Below are 18,559 nucleotides of genomic sequence, written 5' to 3'. Positions count from 1 at the left end.
TAATAATGGTAAACTATGGCAAATACCCTGCAAATTGTTCTTTTTCAGAATTTTCCGAACAACTTCAAATGTGACTTCATATTCCCTTATTTTTTAAAGTTCATATCTTCGGCGTCTTGATACGACGGATCCACGTTCCTTTTACTGATATGACTTTCATGTGCATAAAAATAAACTAAGAAAAACAAACTCCGTTGTACTCTACAACACGCTAGCTTTGCACACCTTGTGTAAACCACCGAAGGCATTGAACTGCAGTTAAACAAAACACGTCAACTTAGAAAAATAACATTATCAACCATTGTTTACAAAATAAATAAACTTGCTTTAGAACCTTTTTACGTGAATAAAACGCATGCGACGTGTCAATTGTGCTGTTGTGTTCGGTGATATGTAGAAAGCCCGTGTGACGTATAGGCGTAGCTTTAAAATCAGAGGCACAACGAACCTACAAGCAATTTTACTAAAGCACACTGAGAGCTGGACTACCTTAATATTGAGCTTTAGCACACTAGAGAGAGTGGATCTCTAAACCATACTACAGCAAATCAGATTTACACCATATGATACAAATGCCTACACATGTACAGCTAGTCAATGCACAAAAGGCCAGTTTGATGTAAGATAGCGCCATCCGCAGGTCAATCTTAAGCTGTTGCAGTAATGATTTGTCCAGAAAACATTTAGCGATCACCATTTTGTTCCCTGCAATTTAACGGAGGGGTTTTTCTCAAGCAGCATTTAAGGTTTGCAAGAAAGACTTTTGTAAAAGCATGCAGATAGCTGCCCTCGGTCACTTTTATATTAACAGCGACTGTGTTATTTGCTTGGGTTCAGTATACATTCATTTAGGAAGTGACTGTTAACACAAATCAATGCAAATTCATCAAATAGGAATGCAACATTCATTAAGCCCTGGGCTTGTTCACATCAGCAATAGTCAAATGGCTGGAATTTTGTGTGCAGAGACTTGTGCAAAGGAAAACATGAAATGCCAAAAAAGACTGTTGGAGCTTGCAGTAGATTGAACCCTTACAGTGTTTACTGCAGGTATCGGTAGACTTTGAAGCAGTGGTTTCCAGAGTCTGCCACGGCCACATGGCCATCTGACGTGAGAGCCAGACCCTGCGGACCGTACAGAGGATCCGCCGTCGTGTTGATGTATGACAGAAAAGAGCCAGCACTGTCGAACACCTAAACAACAAAAGATAATAGACAATAAACTTACTTTTACTAATTAATTACTATTAGCATTTTTAATGAATGTCCATAAAGTGGTTTTTGAAATGCATTTTTTTTCATTAAAAAAAAAAAAGTACAAAAATCTGAAATTGTTGAAAGTATATAAACAAAATATAGAATTAATATAGTGCTATACAGGTTAAAATGTATTTACAAAACTTATTACAAAAATATAATTACATTGCAAAATATAATGGAAAAAAAGGTAATTGCAAACAAGTCACAAAAAGTAAATTTATTTTAAATAAATAAATAAATAAATATAAAGAATAAAGATTAAATAAAAATAAAAAAAGATAAAATAAAATAGGGCTAGGTGGCTGAAAGTAATTGCGAAAAAAAATCGAAAAGTGAAAGATTGTTTTTTTATTAAATATAAAATTATGGTAAAAAATGAAATGAAATTAAGAAATACCACAGAAAGGTAGCTGCACAAAAAAAAAAGAAGAATCTTAGAGAAATCATGTGTAAAAACTGTAAAGTTTCCACATAATTTGGAATGTTATTAAGGTAAAAAATACATTTAAAAAAAATAAAACCAAGGACTTTGCCCAAACTATAAAACTATAATACAATCACATTTAATATGAAACCAGAACATTCCAGAGCTAACCTGTATCCTACTGTTACCCCAGTCTGCAACAATTATATTCCCATTGCCATCTACAGCCACACCAGTGGGAGCGTTGAACTGGCCGTTCCCTTCACCATGTGACCCGAATTTAAACAGGAACTCGCCATCAGCATTGTAAACCTGCAAGAAGCCATAAATCCAAAACAATCCAAATTAAATCAGATTTTAAAAAAAGCAAAAGTTAAATTAAAGTGACATCAATTAGAGGCAGAACCCAATAAAAACAGACAACAGATGGTTAGTGTTTGATGTTAATATGTTATGGCATGTGGAACAATTTACACAGAAAAAGAGAAGAGCTCAGCGTACCTTCACAGAATGATTGTGGAAGTCTGTCACAACAATTTCATTCTTGTTGTTTATGGCCACAAAATGAGGACCTTTATGGTCATAGAAGGAGAAAGACAGAAACAAAACAGCACGTTGAGAATGTAATGGTTGCTCTCTCTCTCTAAGGAAATATCCAGCAACACAGAGAACACTTGATTAATGCAACCTCTACCTACATACAAAAAAGAATTTTCATTTCATTTTTAGATGAACTCATTCAATAATAAATAATAACTATCCAAATGCAAGAAAAAAAGAAAAGAAAAAAACTCACTGAAGGCAGGGCCGGATTTACTCTGCTTTGGCTCCGTCGGTGTATTCGGAGTGCTTTTGTCTGAAGAGAGAGAAAAAGTGGCATCTGATCAAAATGTGATCTGGTTCAATGTTGAAGACCAGTGTATCAGAAGACAAAATAAGAGATATTACCTGTAAATTGCCTCTCTGATGTTCCTTTGGCACCAAATTTGGTCACCAGCTTGCCATTGGACTGGAAAATGAAGACACAGCAGGCCTTGTTGTCTGCTGTGATAATATGACCATTCTTGTCCAAGGCCACTCCTTTAGGACCCATCAGCCGACCTGCACCGATTTTATTCTGTCAGAAAACCAAGACAAACACATTCACACATCACTAATTCATCAAATCAAAGTAGCAGACATTTATGGAGTAATACAAGCAACATAAATTATTAAAGGCTGAATGATACATCTTACACTAGTTTTAATATAATAGATTTTTTAAATGTAATATTTATATTATATGCATACTGTAGTATTAATATTTTACTATTAATAATATTTACCAATAAAATCATAATAATCTTTTTTTTAAACCATTTTCCCCATCACAAATGCTAATTTATTTATTATTATTATTATTTTTTTTACTATTATAAATAAGATGTAACTTACCTTAAACTTGCCGTCTGGAGAGAAAATACTGAGCCATTTGTTGTCATAGTCGGCCACAATAATGTCACCATTCATGTCCACTGCAATGCCCGTGGGGCGCTGGAGCTGACCAGGGGAGCGACCTCTGACCCCGAACTTCAGTTTGAATTGACCGTCATTGGAGAACACCTAGAAGATCACAGAATGCAGTAGATATAAGTGATTCTGGTCATGCGGTCTAGGGCTGGGCGATATATCTAATGATATGATCATGCGCATCTAGTCAGTCAATCTGGTTTCGCGATATTGCGTAGTTCGTCACTGATCTACGGCTCTGTCTATTAAATGCCTCTCCATTTAAAAGCAGGTGATGGCGATTTAGCAGTAATCACGGAACCAGATTTACTGACTAGATGCGCATGATCATATCTTTAGATATATCGCCCAGCCCTAATGCGCTCCATATTTACTTGTTAACAGCCGCCCATCAGGATACTTAGTATTACTTGAATGCACTGGTTGTTGCTGTCAGCGACCACGATTCGCCCGTTGCTGGTGGTAGAGATGCCCTGCAGGTTGGAGAACTCCCCCCGCTCGCGACCCCTCGTCCCTGTCACATCAAATAAGACGTCACATCATGACCCAGGACAACAGTAAAGCAGAATGCAGACATGACCTTTTCATCCTTATAACTCAACTTTATTGCACTATTAAAATGAATAATTCCAGTGACATTGAAGTTTCCATGACTTTTCCATAGCCTGAAATCTCATATGAGAAAAATCTAAATTATTAATCAATAATTAAAACATACTTTATGCTAAATATAAGTTGTAAATCTTGAAGATTAAGGAAATATATCTTTTTTATGTTATAAAATCAATGTAATTTAAACCATCAAGTAAATTACAGACCGTAATTTTAAAATACTTTTAGGAAAATCTGAACTGTATCTGAAAATGTAGTCTTCACTGACCCACTCTGTAGATGAGTTCATCCTCTATGGGATTCTCCTTCTTCTTCGTTGTACTGTACATGCTTGAGGGTCTGCGGACCGCCTTCTGGCGCACATGTCCTCCACCCCCTCCACCTCCTCCGGGTGACTTCACACGTCTCTTCACATCATCGGGCGACTGCGGGGCGTCGCAGGGTTTGACAGCCCGCAGGCGGAAGGGACTGCCCCTTACAGGCTGCCCGTAGAGGAGGATGGAGAAGGAGAACTCGCCCTCAGAGCGGAGAGTGTAGCCAATCTCATAAGTGCCGTTCTTGTTGTCTGTTATGTCCGTTTCGGTGACGGTTCCATCTGCACCGCTGATCTGAGCCCTCAGTGCAGCATTTCCCGTCTTTACTAGCTCACCGTCTTTGTCCTAGAGGAAGCAGTTAGAGACTTAAGTTACACACCTAATAAACCTACAGCATTTATTACAAGGTCTGAAAACATCATGTGTTTTTTATCTTGCTTAATAAGGGAACAATGGTGTTCCTGTAGCTCAATTGGTAGAGCATTGCGATATCAAGCGCAAGGTTGGGGGGTTGATTCCCCAGGATCACATGATAGGTAAAAATTGATAGCCTGAATGCACTGTAAGTCGCATTGGATAAAAGCGTCTGCTAAATGCATAAATGTTTTTTATCAAATCTACAACATTATATATTAGTTTTTTAAAAATAAAATTTAAAATAGTAGGTTAGAAAAATGTATTGTAAATTCTATAATAAATAAATGAATAGAAAGATATTTTAATTAACATATAAAAGTTTTTTTATGTTATATAATAGTTTTATCCTTTATTGTCTGAATTTATTAAAATAATTATTCATTTATTATTGATTATTTTTTTATCAGTGCATCTCTAATTAGGACTATAATTAACTATATAGTCTTGTTCAATGCAACTTATAGCGGACACAACAACAAAACCGCTTAGTTTCAACAGTTCTGAAACTTAATCCCGAGAGTGACATCATCACTGACCTTAGTGGTCACTGTAACAGTGGTATTTTGCCCGACAACAGCATGTCTGAGACCCTCTCCAGTAGCCACGCTGGTGTGGCCCACGGTGCTGGTGGTGAGCAGGACTCCCAGGTTCTGGATGGAGCGGCGCAGCCCCTCTGTCTCCACCTGACAGACCAGGTGGCCGTTCTCATGGGGCTGCTCAGGGAAGGCGTGGCGGGCCAGAGCACATATCCGCTCTCCCATCTGCTTCTGCACCAGGAGCACCTCAGTGGGGCTGCCGTGGTTCAGCGCCTGCTCTGTGAAGCTACAATTGCTCTGGATGTTTTCCTTCCCTTGTAGTAGTGCATTGAGTTGGGCCTGCAGAACCTACAACATACGCAGTTGATTCTAATTACAGTAGGTAAAATAAATTGTATTTATATATATTGTATTTTAAATACCTGAGCTTTAAACGTTAAAAAGTAATAAATAAATAATATATAAAGAAAGGTTGCTTTGACAACTAACTGAAAAAAAAAATATATATATACATGATTTAGTAAAATTACTTAATTAATAAAACTGTAATGTAAAATGTAACAAAATTACTATAACTTACATCAAATTGAAAATATAAAAATAAAAGCTAATTTGAAATATTAATAAATACACTAAATTTGCTTGATGTTTTCCTATGCATATAAAATAATAAAATAAAATAAAAAACTAAAATGAAAATTAATTTTATTGTATTGCATAAATATATAATTTTAGATATCAGACATGTAAAATTGATCACATTTAAAAAAAAAAAAAAAACATTTAAATAATAAATAATTTGTAAATAATAAATGTATATTTTTTTTTTAATTATTAAATTATTTTAATACATATAAATTCAGTTTTTTATAACTTTATTTTTCCCAACATGATGGTGTTATATAAGCTGCACTGAGTAAATACAGCTGGATAAAACTAAAACTGTGTTCGTCTTCATTTCAGTCTGCAGGGCAACAAAACGTGATATTTTCTGTACCCTGTGAATATTTATTCCTGAGTGAACTATGCCTTTAAGGAGTAAGATTTACACCTTCTGCTTGGTGCTGCAGATGTTCTCCAGGTCAGTGATGAGGGCAGTCTTGCGCTGATGCAGTGCTTTCTCCAGTTCCTCAAATGTATTGCTGATCTCCGTCACTGCCTCATTCTTCCTGTCTGTGAGCTGCTTGGAGATCTCATTCACCAGCTCTATAGCTGCAGTCAGCTGAGGAAGCCTGTGGATTAAAGAACGTTCAGTCAAACCTTCTGTAAGGAGGTCATGATGGGACTCAAGCAGCTGAGCTTTGCAAACACAGCAGTAACTACATAAATGATGTTCAAAAAGAAGGAAAATCTAAATTGTAAGATTTAATTTTATTGTAGTATTCTTTTTTATTTTAACTTATCTTAAAAAAGATTCAGAGAACAGTATAAAGAATGGGTTAAAATGAGCTGCAAATACTGGCTCAGATGAACAGTGAGGTTAGTGTTATTTTTGGCTTCATGAACCTGTTGCGAATAACATCCAGCTGGTTCTTCAGCGCGGCTTTGTGTTGCTCCAGAACATCCCGCAGTGGAACGGTCACGTGTTCTCTGTGCTCTCCTTCTGTGCATTCCAAACACATGGCCGTTTCACAAGACTCGCAGTAAAACTCCATCACCTGCAGAGGGCGCCAACAACTAACTGAAATGCTGCACACACCGTCATTTCATGATCAAGCTCCCAAATCTATCTGCAAATAGCTGAAAAAATAAATAAGTAAATACTTTCGCAGGAAGTGTTGCTGCTGTAAATTGTATTTTTATTGAAAATAAAACTGAAATAAATGTATTAGACGAAAAATTGAAGATTAAGATTTTAAGATTAAGTATTAAATTTACTAAACAGAAATACATTAAAAACAAAAACTAATAAAAAATTACAAAAGCAAAATTACTAAACAAATAGAAAACATGGAAAAAAAATTAAAATGTAAAAAAAAAAAAAACACTTAATTGCTAAAAAATAAAAATGAAAACATAAAAAAGAAAATAAAAGTTAATTAAAAATATAAATATTTCCACTGATAAATAACTAGTGTTTGTTATTGTTATCTAAAGATATAAAAAATTGGTTTGGGAAAATAAAATAAAGGTAAAATAAAATAAAATGACTAATATTAGATCAATAACTTAAACTTAAAAAGCCTCGGCAACTAAGTGAAATTAATCAAATGAAAACTGATTTACAACTGCCCTTTACAACTGATACAACTGAAATAAATATCGAAGCTAAACTTAAACCAAAATGAAAAGAAAACTGAAAATATAAAAATGAAAGCTAATTCAAAATTTGAATGAATACTATAATAATATATAAATAATGCTAAAATACCACTGCTGGTAAAGAAATTGCTGGGGTTATTAATTTGCACATAACTACAAATTATAATATCTCTGACTTGAAATTTGCAAATACCATTTGTTCAAAAGTGTATACTTTTCCTATCGCCAGTTAAATGGATAGTTCACCCAAACATTACTCACCCTCATGTCGTTCTGAACCCATGAGACCTTCGTTCATCTTTGTAACATAAATTAAGATTTTTTTGATGAAATCCGAGAGCTTTTTGACCCTGCATAGACAGCAAGGGAACAACCACATTCAAGGCCCAGAAATGTAGTAAGAGAACATTGTTTAAATAGTACATGTGACATCACATCACATCACATGATTTCATCAAAAATATCGTAATTTTTTGTTCTGCAGATGAGCGAAGATCTTACAGGTTTGGAATAACATTAGGGTGAGTAATTTAAATTTTTTGGGTGAACTATCCTAACTCCTATTTCATTGGGAGGCCACTGCTCTATTCTCATCTGTACAAGCTTACCTTGCCCTCGTGGTTGGGGCAGGAGAGGGGCGGGGCATATGTAGCAGCACTGGCCGACTCCAGCCCACTAGAGGCCTCGGGACGGGTGCAGTCCTGCTCCCTCTGCAACACCTCCATCAGATTAGTTATGAAGAAATTGTTCTGCAGTGCTGCAACACCCTTTTCAGGCAGGATGGAGGTCTGTCTGCACACTGGGCAGGACAGGGTCAAGGACTGCGGGGGGATGTAGTTCTGGAGGCATCTGTGATGGAAAGGGTGTAAAAACAAGTGACTTCCCTCTAAGGTCAAACAGATTGTAAATGCACCAGGCGTATTTCAAGACGTGATCAATCTATCTACTGGTCTGTCTGTGTTCCATTTTTCAGTCTCATTAAACTGTAGTGGTAAATATTTTGACAGGATGATAGAAAGTAACAGAAATGAGAGCAAATAACTGTCATGTGAGGACATATGATTTGTTGACAGAAGCAGAAAAAAACTGAGGCTCACATTCCAGGCCAGTGACGGCAGACGGAATATGGTCATCTCCTCTCTGTTTTTGCCTTACTGGGCGGTTATATGTCAGCCATTCTTAATTGAATTCTAGTATCTGTGCTATTGCTTTGCCAGTCCTAGAATAGCTTTAAGTCAAACTGTACATGTTCACTGGTGCGTTGGAGCTCAGTGGGGCTTTGCAATTTATTCTCTATAGGAGCTGAGCAGCAGACCTACACAGAGGATCGTGGGGTTCACAACAAAGCAGACCAAGTGGTGAGAGTGTTGAATGTTGAACTTATGGAAATGAAAGGCTAATGGGAGGAAGCCGGGATATAAAAAAAAAAAAAAAAATTACATTCAGGTTGAATGTGTACTCTGACAATTCAGTAATAGAGTTTGTTTGTTTTCTTTATTTAATTATTATTGAATTAACAAAAAAAAAATAACGTATATTTGAAATTTAACCAATATTATATTGTTTTTTAAATAATAATTACGTTAATATTCTCTCAATGTGGCTAATCTGTTTACATATATATATATATATATATAAAATTGATTTGGTATTATTGAATAATATTTTTTTATTTAATTAATATTGTTATTATATATTTTTTAATTATTCTAAATATTATTGTAATATGGCAGTATTAGCGTATGTACTCTGGCAATTTCAGAAAAAAAAACACTTTAATTAAATTTAATGTCATTTAATTTCTTAATTTAATTTAATATAATAATTATGATTTATTTATTTTTAATTAGTAACATTTAGAAGTTTTACATATAAAATCATTATTACACATTTAAAATCATTCAAAATATTATTTTATACATGACTACAGAAAAAGACCTAAAATGGCATTTGGATGGGGACTAAACAGCTTCAAATGTTTCATATGTGAGCGAGTGAACAGAAAACCATGTTGGATTATTACTGACTTTAGCTGGAAAAATGACTCTGTTATTGTCTCTTGCATTACTGACACTGTAGTGTAAAGCTGCTTTGACACAATCAGTATTGTATAAAACGCCATACAAATAAAGGTGGCTTAACATGACCAATTCTTAATCTTCAAGACAACCAGACTGCTGAGATCTTCCAGACAGACCCACCCCAAATCGGCAGTGTTTTGGCCAGCATTTCTCTGATTTCTTCCACACCGGTGAACACAGACTGTCTTTAGCATACTGTGAAAGCAGCATTCAGGCTATGACTGTGCGACTGTAATAATCTGTTCATTCATGTGCAATGACTTTCTATTGAGATACCTTTCGCAGAAGGTGTGCAGACAGGGCAGGACTTTGGGATTGTGGTAGTGCTCCAGACAGATGCTGCACATCAGGAACTGCTTGTCTATTTGTCGCACCACCGGGCTGGTGCTGCCGCTTTCCCGCTTAGCCATCGTGAGAGGCATTCAAATGAAGAGCCCGAGGCCTCTCAGACTATAAGAGAGAGACAGACAGAACGGTTAATCTTTGAATACAGCTGTAGGTCTATTTCATCTTACAATCCCATGTATGTATATATGACCACTAAATACAGAGAAACAATATTTCCCCACTTTTTATTGTTGTTGTTGTTGTAATTTATTATTTTAATTTGTTTCATTGCATTTTTTGCACAATTTTGATTTGACAATGCACGGTTTGATTAGAAATGATGCACAGTCAAAATATTCAAGTAATATCTACATTGATTTTTGATCACATGTTGAAAGACCAGGACGAGGGTAAAATAAAAAAACAAGCATTTGAAATGTTGCAACATTTCTTTATACATTCCAAATAATTAATCATAACTGTATATAGCAACAATGCATTAAATTGATCTTAAGTAAAGACATGTATAATGTTACAAAATATATCTGATTAATGATGGTATTTAGAATTTTCTATTGATCAAAGAAATTTTAATTAAGTTAATTAAAAATTTTAATTAAGTTGCACAAATGTTATAAAAATTTATAATAATCATCAAATCAGCGTTTTAGAATGATTTATGAAGGATCATGTGATAAATTCAGATTTGCATCACAGAATTACATTTTAATAATATATTAAAATAGAAAACAGCTTTAGCCATCAACTATATCCATGTGAACATCTGTCTGCTCAGACTGAACAGCTTAACCCCATCAACAACATGTTATTGTTCAATATCAATGAATGTGCATACATCAGTTTATCTTCCACAAACAAATGGGATGTGAAATCCCATGACACCCAAAACATAACAGTCTCTGAGAGTCATGTGTCTGTCTGTGTGAATGAGTTTGTTTGAGCACATGGTTTTGTTTGCTGTTTCAGTGTCCATGTGCTTCCTCGTCTGCCGTGATTTCGACCCACGTCTGATTTTGTTTACTGAAAGTATGACTTTTATATTCCATGTTGCAACAGAAGCCACATGTGAGGAACTTCCTCTTAGACAGCAAGCACGAACAGCTGGAGAAACACTGTAACTGTAACGATACTGTAAATGAAACGTCAAGTGGGCTGATGGACAACAGATAACACTTCATTTTCACTCGTTTGTGTACTTAGGCTATCAAAAATATTGTTTGTTTTATATTTCATTTTATTTTATCTTATGAATATGACGTTATTTATTTTGTAACATTTTCAGCTAGGCTAGACTGTATGTGTACTCTGACAATTCAGAAACAAATGTTTTGTTTTTTTATTATTATTCAAGCATCATTTATTTCAAAGGTTTTTAATAATTATTATAGAATTTGTGTAAAATGAACATAGCTGCTGCGAGAAGACAGGTAAACTGCAAACTCATCTCTCAAATCCTGAGATAAGAAGCCTCCCAATTCCCTCAAGACTAACCTGTAACGTCAGATGTTCTGTACTTCGAGTAATCTTTCATTTCCAGCTTGTAGAAAAGCAGCTGATTGCAGTCGCCCTGAGCTGCGGCGCTTCATTCTCTCATATTCGGTTCTCTTTACGCTCCCTAAAGCTGTTTACTCAGACTTTCATAAAAAACACATTTGCAATATTATTTATCTGAGCGCTGCACCTTTCATTTCTGTCTCTTCACAAGAGGAAGGGAAATAAGGAAGTCTTTAAATGGCACTTCCTAAAACTCCTCCCAGTTCCTTCCTACGTGTTTACAGTGAGATAGAGAGAGAGCGAGAGAGAGAGAGAGAGAGAGAGAGAGAGAGAGAGAGATTAACTAGTTATTGCTGGTTGCTGGGATGAATAGAAAAAGGAGAAGATTTGTCTCTCCCTTTCCAAAAAGGCAGCTGTCCTTATTATTACAGCAGAGGGAAAACCCTAGGGAAATATTACTAACAATAAATTTCACCTGCTGATATCATTGTTTATTTCAGCAAGCCTGCCGCTGCTTTGTATTCAAAAACCAAATTCACTAAAGGAATTATGCAAATCAGGCAACGGCCAACGGATATCAAAAAAAGCAGCGGACCTCTTGCATTTGGCCTACTTTGTTTTGACTGTACAGCATCACGCACTACATTCTCAGAAAATAATGAACAGAAAGGAACAGAAGTCACTGGGGTGGTACCTTTTCACTTTTGTACCTTTTAGGTAGTAAATTGCACACTTTAGGTACTAATTTGTACCTTTAAAGTACCAATATGGACTATTTAGGTACAAAGTTGTGCCTTTTGAAAAGGTACCGCCCGAGTCACAGCTTCTGTAGATTTTTTTTGAGAGTGTACGATATAGACACCAGCACCAACAACACTTCAAATAATAATAAAATGTTTGACAACTTAAATCTAGATTTGGCTCTTCTCTATTCTTTGAACTTCATTAGGTGAATGTGAGGGCCGTTCACATGGAACACATTTCTGCTTTGAAAAATGTGCTATGATGTGTTTTCTTTCAAGCACCATGTATTTAGAAGCCATGTCATGCATGTGGCATTCCAAAATATGATGTGAGCGCTACAGTCAAAAAATGTGATCACAGGCCTCCCGACTGTCCACAAAAATATTCAAAGGCCCAATTACTTTTAAAGTTGTTGATATGCTGGATAAGGATTTTAAATATATATTTTACTCACAATTTCTGCCCAATAAAAGTATTGTAAAGCTTGGCATTTTATTAATTTACATGCATTTTCCAAGCCAGAATTATTAAATTAAACAAAACGCTTCTTAGAATATTGTAGGTTTTCTTATAAAACAGTTGTTGAATTGGTAAACTGAAATAAGAAACATCTTAATATTTAGCTGATCAACCAGCATTGTTTTCTGGATGATGCTGATACCAAAATAAGCTGTTGGGCAATATGCAATATAGTTAATTGGCCCCACTGTTTGTTACTACATGGGCGTTAATTCCTATGTATACACACACAAAACATTCGAAAGATTATCCGTGGTTGTGAAAAACACAAAAGACAGGGTTGTGGATTTTCTCAAGCAGAGCTCATTGTTTGGTTTCCTGCGTGCTCAAGCCAAGCCCTGTTACCAAGAAACACCAGCGCAGCCCCCCTCGCTATCCCACCCACAGCTCAACGCTGACATCACACAGCCTTTCCCTCTTTCTTTGACCACGTCTAGCTGTCCTTCCCTCTATTTCCATGTTCTCTAGATTCTCATGCTAACTCTAAAGCAGAGTAGAAATTTCAAAAGATTTGGCCTGAGTCTGTCCTGTAAAAAATTGCCAAAATAGGACTGTTAACATTACATTTAGTTTAGAGCTTTTTTTTCAGACTCAAGCTTAAAAGGGAAAGTTGGGACATTTTAGCTAGTGATCAAGTTTTGTGTTTTCAAAGGTAATATTGTCACACTGTGTGGGGTAAGTTGTCACAATGCAATATGCAATGTTAAGCATATGCGATATTAAGGTAATGTTGAATAATACATGAAATAAAAAACTTGTGGCCATGAGCTTAATGAACCCATTCTAAGACCTTTTCAGTAAGGATGGCATTTAATCAGATTGTAACAGAAGCTTACATTCAGAAAAAAAATCAGTTTGGGTCTAATCTGCCTGGGAGAGAGAACGCCGGCCCCCTGCACCTACAGCTCACCAAAATAATAAGCTGCCTGTTTAGGACAATAGAGCTGAGCAGAGAGTCCGAGACGGCATCATTTCCATAAAAATCTCTTTCTTTGAATTAATACACATTAGTGAAACAGCGTCTTGTAAATGTCGCCAGAGTGAGGTTTTAGTACAGATGTCTGCATGCTCAAACTTTTTAGAAATCTATGAAATCTACAGACCACAAGGAAGCAGTTGGACAGACATATAACTAGACTGTTCTTGCATGCTGAGTTGCGTAAGTGGTATTTACAGCCATGAGTCACAGAGCACTAACAAAGTGATGCGTCTGTGTTTCTTTATCCCTATATGCGATGTTTAACCTGCAGACATGGGCCAGACAGGTTGGAATAAAAGACTTATTTCCTGATGCTGTATCCACATCCGGCCTGTCTATGAATAATGAACAAATACAAAAGACTGCTTTTAATATAGCTCGCAGACACTGACTGACTATTGCACGATTTATTTCATAGTTGGATTATGCACTTTGAGCAATGGTCTTAGTGTTATTGTTCGGTCTATAAATCTGTAAGGTCAAAGTTCAAGGTGCTGTGTTTAATATTTGCGTTTGTAATTCCACTGCTTAAAGGGATAGATAAATACTTATATAGAGCAGCAGTGTACAATGAATGGAGGATGTTTAAATAATCTTTAAACATTTTTTGTCCCTACACAGTTCATGATGCGAGCATCTCTCGATCACTAATAAGGAAAAAACAGCATAAATAGTCTAAATGACTCATCCGCTACATATTTCAAATCTTTTTAAGTCATGATGATTTAAGAACTGCTTGATGTTAAGTTGTTGAATTCAACACAAGAACCAGATTAGTTCCATTTGCAAAAACATTTTTTCTTGAGTTGGTTCTTTTCAGTTAATTGTTAATTCAGTTCACAAATTGGACTGAAAGATTGATTCATAAATCAATCGGACCATTAAGTCAGTGATTTGAAATCAAGAACCATAAAGAGCTCTGTTTCCCAAAAGCATCATGACCCTAAGTAGATAATTGAACCCATTGGCGCCAATGGTGTTTGCAATCTATTTAGGCTTACAATGCTTTTGGAAAATGCAGCCCAGTCCCAGCCCATCAATGAATCATTTAATCCAATTCAGTCCAGTTAAGTTCATCAGTAAAAACTGACTTTTTTTGTTGTTGTTGTCCTTTTTGGAGCTTGAAAGACGGACGGTATAATCTGTCATGTATGTGTGAAGATTCTGATTCTTCAGAATGATTCTTTTGCCATGACAAAAGAGTAAATATGCCTAAAATTAAACTAATGTCTTGCAAAAGAAATATCCTTCTATCAGTAAAAAGATGGTTTGAAAGTAGATGAATACAAGAGCATTATTGGATGTGTGAGAGTCAACGCAATCCACTTCTAATCAGTGTCACAATAAACAGTCACATAAATGTCAAGTGACCTATTCTGAAAATAATATCACTCTTTTGGTTCTACCATCAGATGAACTAACAGTCATTCGGTCAATGTTGGAAGAGAGGAGGTTGATAACAATAACCATGATCTTCATCCACACCTAACCAAGACTAGATATCATCACAAATGAGACCGTACATGAATTTCTTATCACATCCGATCCTGAATAACCAAACAGAGCTGTTATGAGGCATAAAGGCAAGTCTGTCCTGCTGCGGCAGCCCAGATGCCAGGTCCACTGGGAGATGCTTGGCTCTTGTTCAGTCTAATGAAAGCCTTGTCTGCTGCGCCGCACAGCTCCCTGCATCTTTAAAACCAGATGGATGAATCTGTCCATTAATTCCAATCAGTTAGTCCATATCCTTTTACCCAACGATTATTCAACACTATATTGACTCATTAGTACACTGTAACAAGCAGAAGGATGAAAATGAAGCCATTTGTCTTTTGGTAAATGACGTATGATGCAGTGGCAAATTGCTGCAGTACAACTTATACCACATTTTCCAAAGGAGACATTAGCCACGCTATATGAACTTGTGTTACTGTCCACCAGCAATGTGCTGTAGTCACCTGGACATCTGCTCTTACCTACAATAGCATAACGAAACAGCTCTGTGCATGAAAACAAATAGAGGAAAATGTGCCATGTCAAGATATGTCAACCTGTAGTATTATAGTGTTAAAAAATTATGATCTGAATTTTAAATACTGAATTTTGAATGGTCATATTGCATGATGCAATATGCATGCATGATGGTATTACTGAGATTTACACTTTTCAACTAAATTGCCTATTTATAATCTGATACTGCATAATTCATTAAATGTGACAAATGTATTTTTTTAAAATCTTTGTTTACTGATATTTAAACTTCAAATAAGTTTGTAATTTCTTTGTTTAAAACAACAACAACAGTTTGCGCAAATAAAATAATGCAGTTTTTGAATAAATTACGTATTTTTTACAATTACACTTACATTTATGAAGACACATTTGAAGCTTAACAGTAAAATCTTGTCAGCATGATTGCATTCATTGTGATGCATGAATGCACTGATGTGTAACAAGTTAAATTCTTCTGCATGCACACACACACACACACACAGAAATACACAAACAACACCTTTCTGCAAGGTCAAAATATTCCAGACCAATGGGCGCCGCCCAGCCCCCTGTCTGTCAACTCAATGGCAGGACTGCAGAGTAAACTGTCACTCTCACGAAGACGTGATTCTCGCACATCGATTCACCAGGAACAGGCTGTTGTCAGTCTGTCTGCTTTGCTAAACATCAAAATACAGCATCTGTCCAGCACAAACCTCCACCAAACCCTGCACAGACACTTAACATGACATAACATGCAGAATATTGACTTCTCCACAGCTATTCTCCTTGTTGGATAAAATGCACCATCAACAGCAGCTGGTTTCATTTTGTTGCAATCATCACATTCAACACCAGTAACATGTTATCTTCATCACACATATGGGGTATAAGTCTAGTTATAGCGCAGCATCTCACTATCCAACCAGTTAGGCTCAGAATTCAGCCTCATTTATGAAGCAAACAACAAAAGGTCACTGAATATGCATTAACATCCTCGGAGCTAAAACAGATTCCACCACACACCACTGCAGCAAAACATTTCTACATGTAGTGATAATGCAGTTATGCAATGCATATCTGTAGCTATGGGGGAAATGTAGAACTGCTGATGTGAAGGCTACACTTTCATCCTTCTTCTCAAACAGATGAAGACCCTGTGGAAGAAACAGCTGAGCATGTTCTGTGCCAAAGCGGGCAACAGCTGCTATATTGAGGCCCTGTGAAACTTTACTAAGACTATGTCTCTACTCTATTTTAGCATATTCCAACTTTATAGGTGTTTCTGGTGGCAAAAGAGGACACAAAACAGGTGTAATGGAAAAGGGGTTATGAAGTCTCTTCATGTGGTTTAACATTAAACTAGTACTAGCTCCTTGGGACTTTTTTTTTATGGCAAATCCATTCAATGTCACACTTGCCTGATGATTGTGTAGTCTGTCTTTCAGTATATGGTCTACAAATCAGTTCATTAAGCTAACTACACTCCCTACAAATGTGTTTTTGCTGTTGTCAAGTGATCATTTTGGTTTCCACTGTATCAAAAATCAGAAATAGATCGTAATTAAAAACAAGATTTGGTTATGGGCCACTTAAATAAAGGGCTGCTGCTACTACTACTACTACTACTTAAAGCTAAAATAATCAGTAGGCCTATCAAAAAAAATGTTGTTTATCTCTCCTACAGACGTTCAGTGTCATTAACAATATGCATCAAACAAGTCAAACAAATCAACTAATTTAGATGATTCATCATCAGGCCTTATATGAACTTTACAAGATGTAGGCTATTCCAAGAGACAAAAGATATCTATGCATGAGTGGTCACAGTCTAAAGACACTAACAGCTATCCTATATCAAGTGCATATAATATGTGATGGCATGACGTTCATTCTGCATGCTGAGTGAAACAATGGAAGATGAAGAAAATCACAGATATTGTCAAACTCGTCGACCCAAAGCACAGCCCCATGACATACAGGGGGAATCTACATCCTGCAGATATTTTAAGACTTCCTCACATCATCGGAGATGGTGGACATTGGAACACTGTAAAAAACGTGGTCAACGTTTACAAAGAACAGGGGCTGATTTCACCCGTCAAGCCACGGAGATGCCTGTCTCCTGTACAAATGTCAATGAATTATTAAACATTGTGTATCAACGCATTCGCCGCAATGACAAAATGAGCCTAATTTGGGGAGAGGCGACGGTAAGAAACTAGTGCACTCACGTGAATTATTGGCCGGATTTACAGAAGAGTCAGCATGAATAAGTGAAGAAAGCGTTTTTCATTGTCAATGTCCGATAAATAATCCAGTTTTTACGTTTTTTTTTCATGAAAAACTGCAGTCCTTTCCCGAATGGGAGAGACGGTAAGGAGGGGACAGTGAACTGAGATTGTGGGCGTGCGCGAATGCAAAAGATGTTCATTCATTGGCTAGTACCGGAATAGGAGGAGCTACGATAGCCAATAAGAGTTAGTATTTTGGAATATGTAATTATTTAAAACGTATATCTGAAAAGAGGCGATTCACTGGTTGTGGGGCTTTTTGTTCATCTCAGTTAATTGAATCTTTTGAATCTGAGATTTTTTTTAAACTGTTTTGTTCACTTTCTGAATGATACAACGGTAAACACTTGTATGAGTAAACAATGTATCAATCACACATCCCGTTCGTAAAAAAATGCGCCTATAAATCTACTATCGAATTTTGTTTATACATTACAGAACGATTAATTCTGGAAAGAGTCATTTAAAAACAGCGGTTTGTCCCCGCGCGAACCAAAGGACACTGTGATGTACTGTAACCACTGATCTATAATATAGAACTTATATATATATATATATATATATATATATATATATATATATATATATATACTTACTTATATATGTATAGATCAGTGACTGTAACCCGATATATATATATATATATATATATATATATATATATATATATATATATATATATATATATATATATATATATATATATATATATATATATATATATATATATATATAAGGCTGCATTTATTTGATTTTAAAAATACAGGAAAAAAT

The 18,559-nt window shown here is 35.9% G+C and overlaps 1 protein-coding gene across 2 annotated transcripts; it reads right to left on the bottom strand.

Moving 5' to 3' along the window:
* Nucleotides 1-158: 158 nt before the first annotated feature.
* trim3a (tripartite motif containing 3a) lies at nucleotides 159-17,886 on the bottom strand. Of its 2 annotated transcripts, none has more exons than XM_026226751.1 (14): nucleotides 17,726-17,886; nucleotides 9,692-9,865; nucleotides 7,943-8,183; nucleotides 6,579-6,730; nucleotides 6,124-6,304; nucleotides 5,073-5,420; nucleotides 4,074-4,464; nucleotides 3,604-3,707; nucleotides 3,119-3,286; nucleotides 2,633-2,801; nucleotides 2,481-2,540; nucleotides 2,186-2,256; nucleotides 1,856-1,996; nucleotides 159-1,194 (listed from the first exon to the last, which is right to left on the bottom strand). In XM_026226751.1, the coding sequence occupies exons 2-14, from the start codon at nucleotides 9,835-9,837 to the stop codon at nucleotides 1,042-1,044; spliced, it is 2,325 nt and encodes a 774-aa protein (XP_026082536.1). In that variant the 5' UTR covers nucleotides 9,838-9,865; nucleotides 17,726-17,886; the 3' UTR covers nucleotides 159-1,041. The 2 variants fall into 2 exon arrangements, with proteins under 2 accessions (XP_026082536.1, XP_026082537.1); XM_026226752.1 differs by lacking the exon at nucleotides 17,726-17,886 and adding an exon at nucleotides 11,255-11,469.
* Nucleotides 17,887-18,559: the final 673 nt, after the last annotated feature.

This window comes from Carassius auratus, chromosome 40, assembly GCF_003368295.1.
Source record: "Carassius auratus strain Wakin chromosome 40, ASM336829v1, whole genome shotgun sequence".
NCBI classification, from domain to species: domain Eukaryota; kingdom Metazoa; phylum Chordata; class Actinopteri; order Cypriniformes; family Cyprinidae; genus Carassius; species Carassius auratus.
Note: the sequence above shows the minus strand (reverse complement) of the source record. Positions and strands in the feature narration are given on the sequence as shown.

Excerpts from the sequence above, each read along its gene's own strand:
- trim3a (XM_026226751.1), bottom strand. The coding sequence starts at position 9,837 with ATGCCTCTCACGATGGCTAAGCGGGAAAGCGGCAGCACCAGCCCGGTG. Across the intron at positions 8,184-9,691 it reads CTGCACACCTTCTGCGAAAG|ATGCCTCCAGAACTACATCC; the intron begins GTATCTCAATAG and ends TTTCCATCACAG. Across the intron at positions 5,421-6,123 it reads TCTGCAGCACCAAGCAGAAG|GTTCTGCAGGCCCAACTCAA; the intron begins GTGTAAATCTTA and ends CGTATGTTGTAG.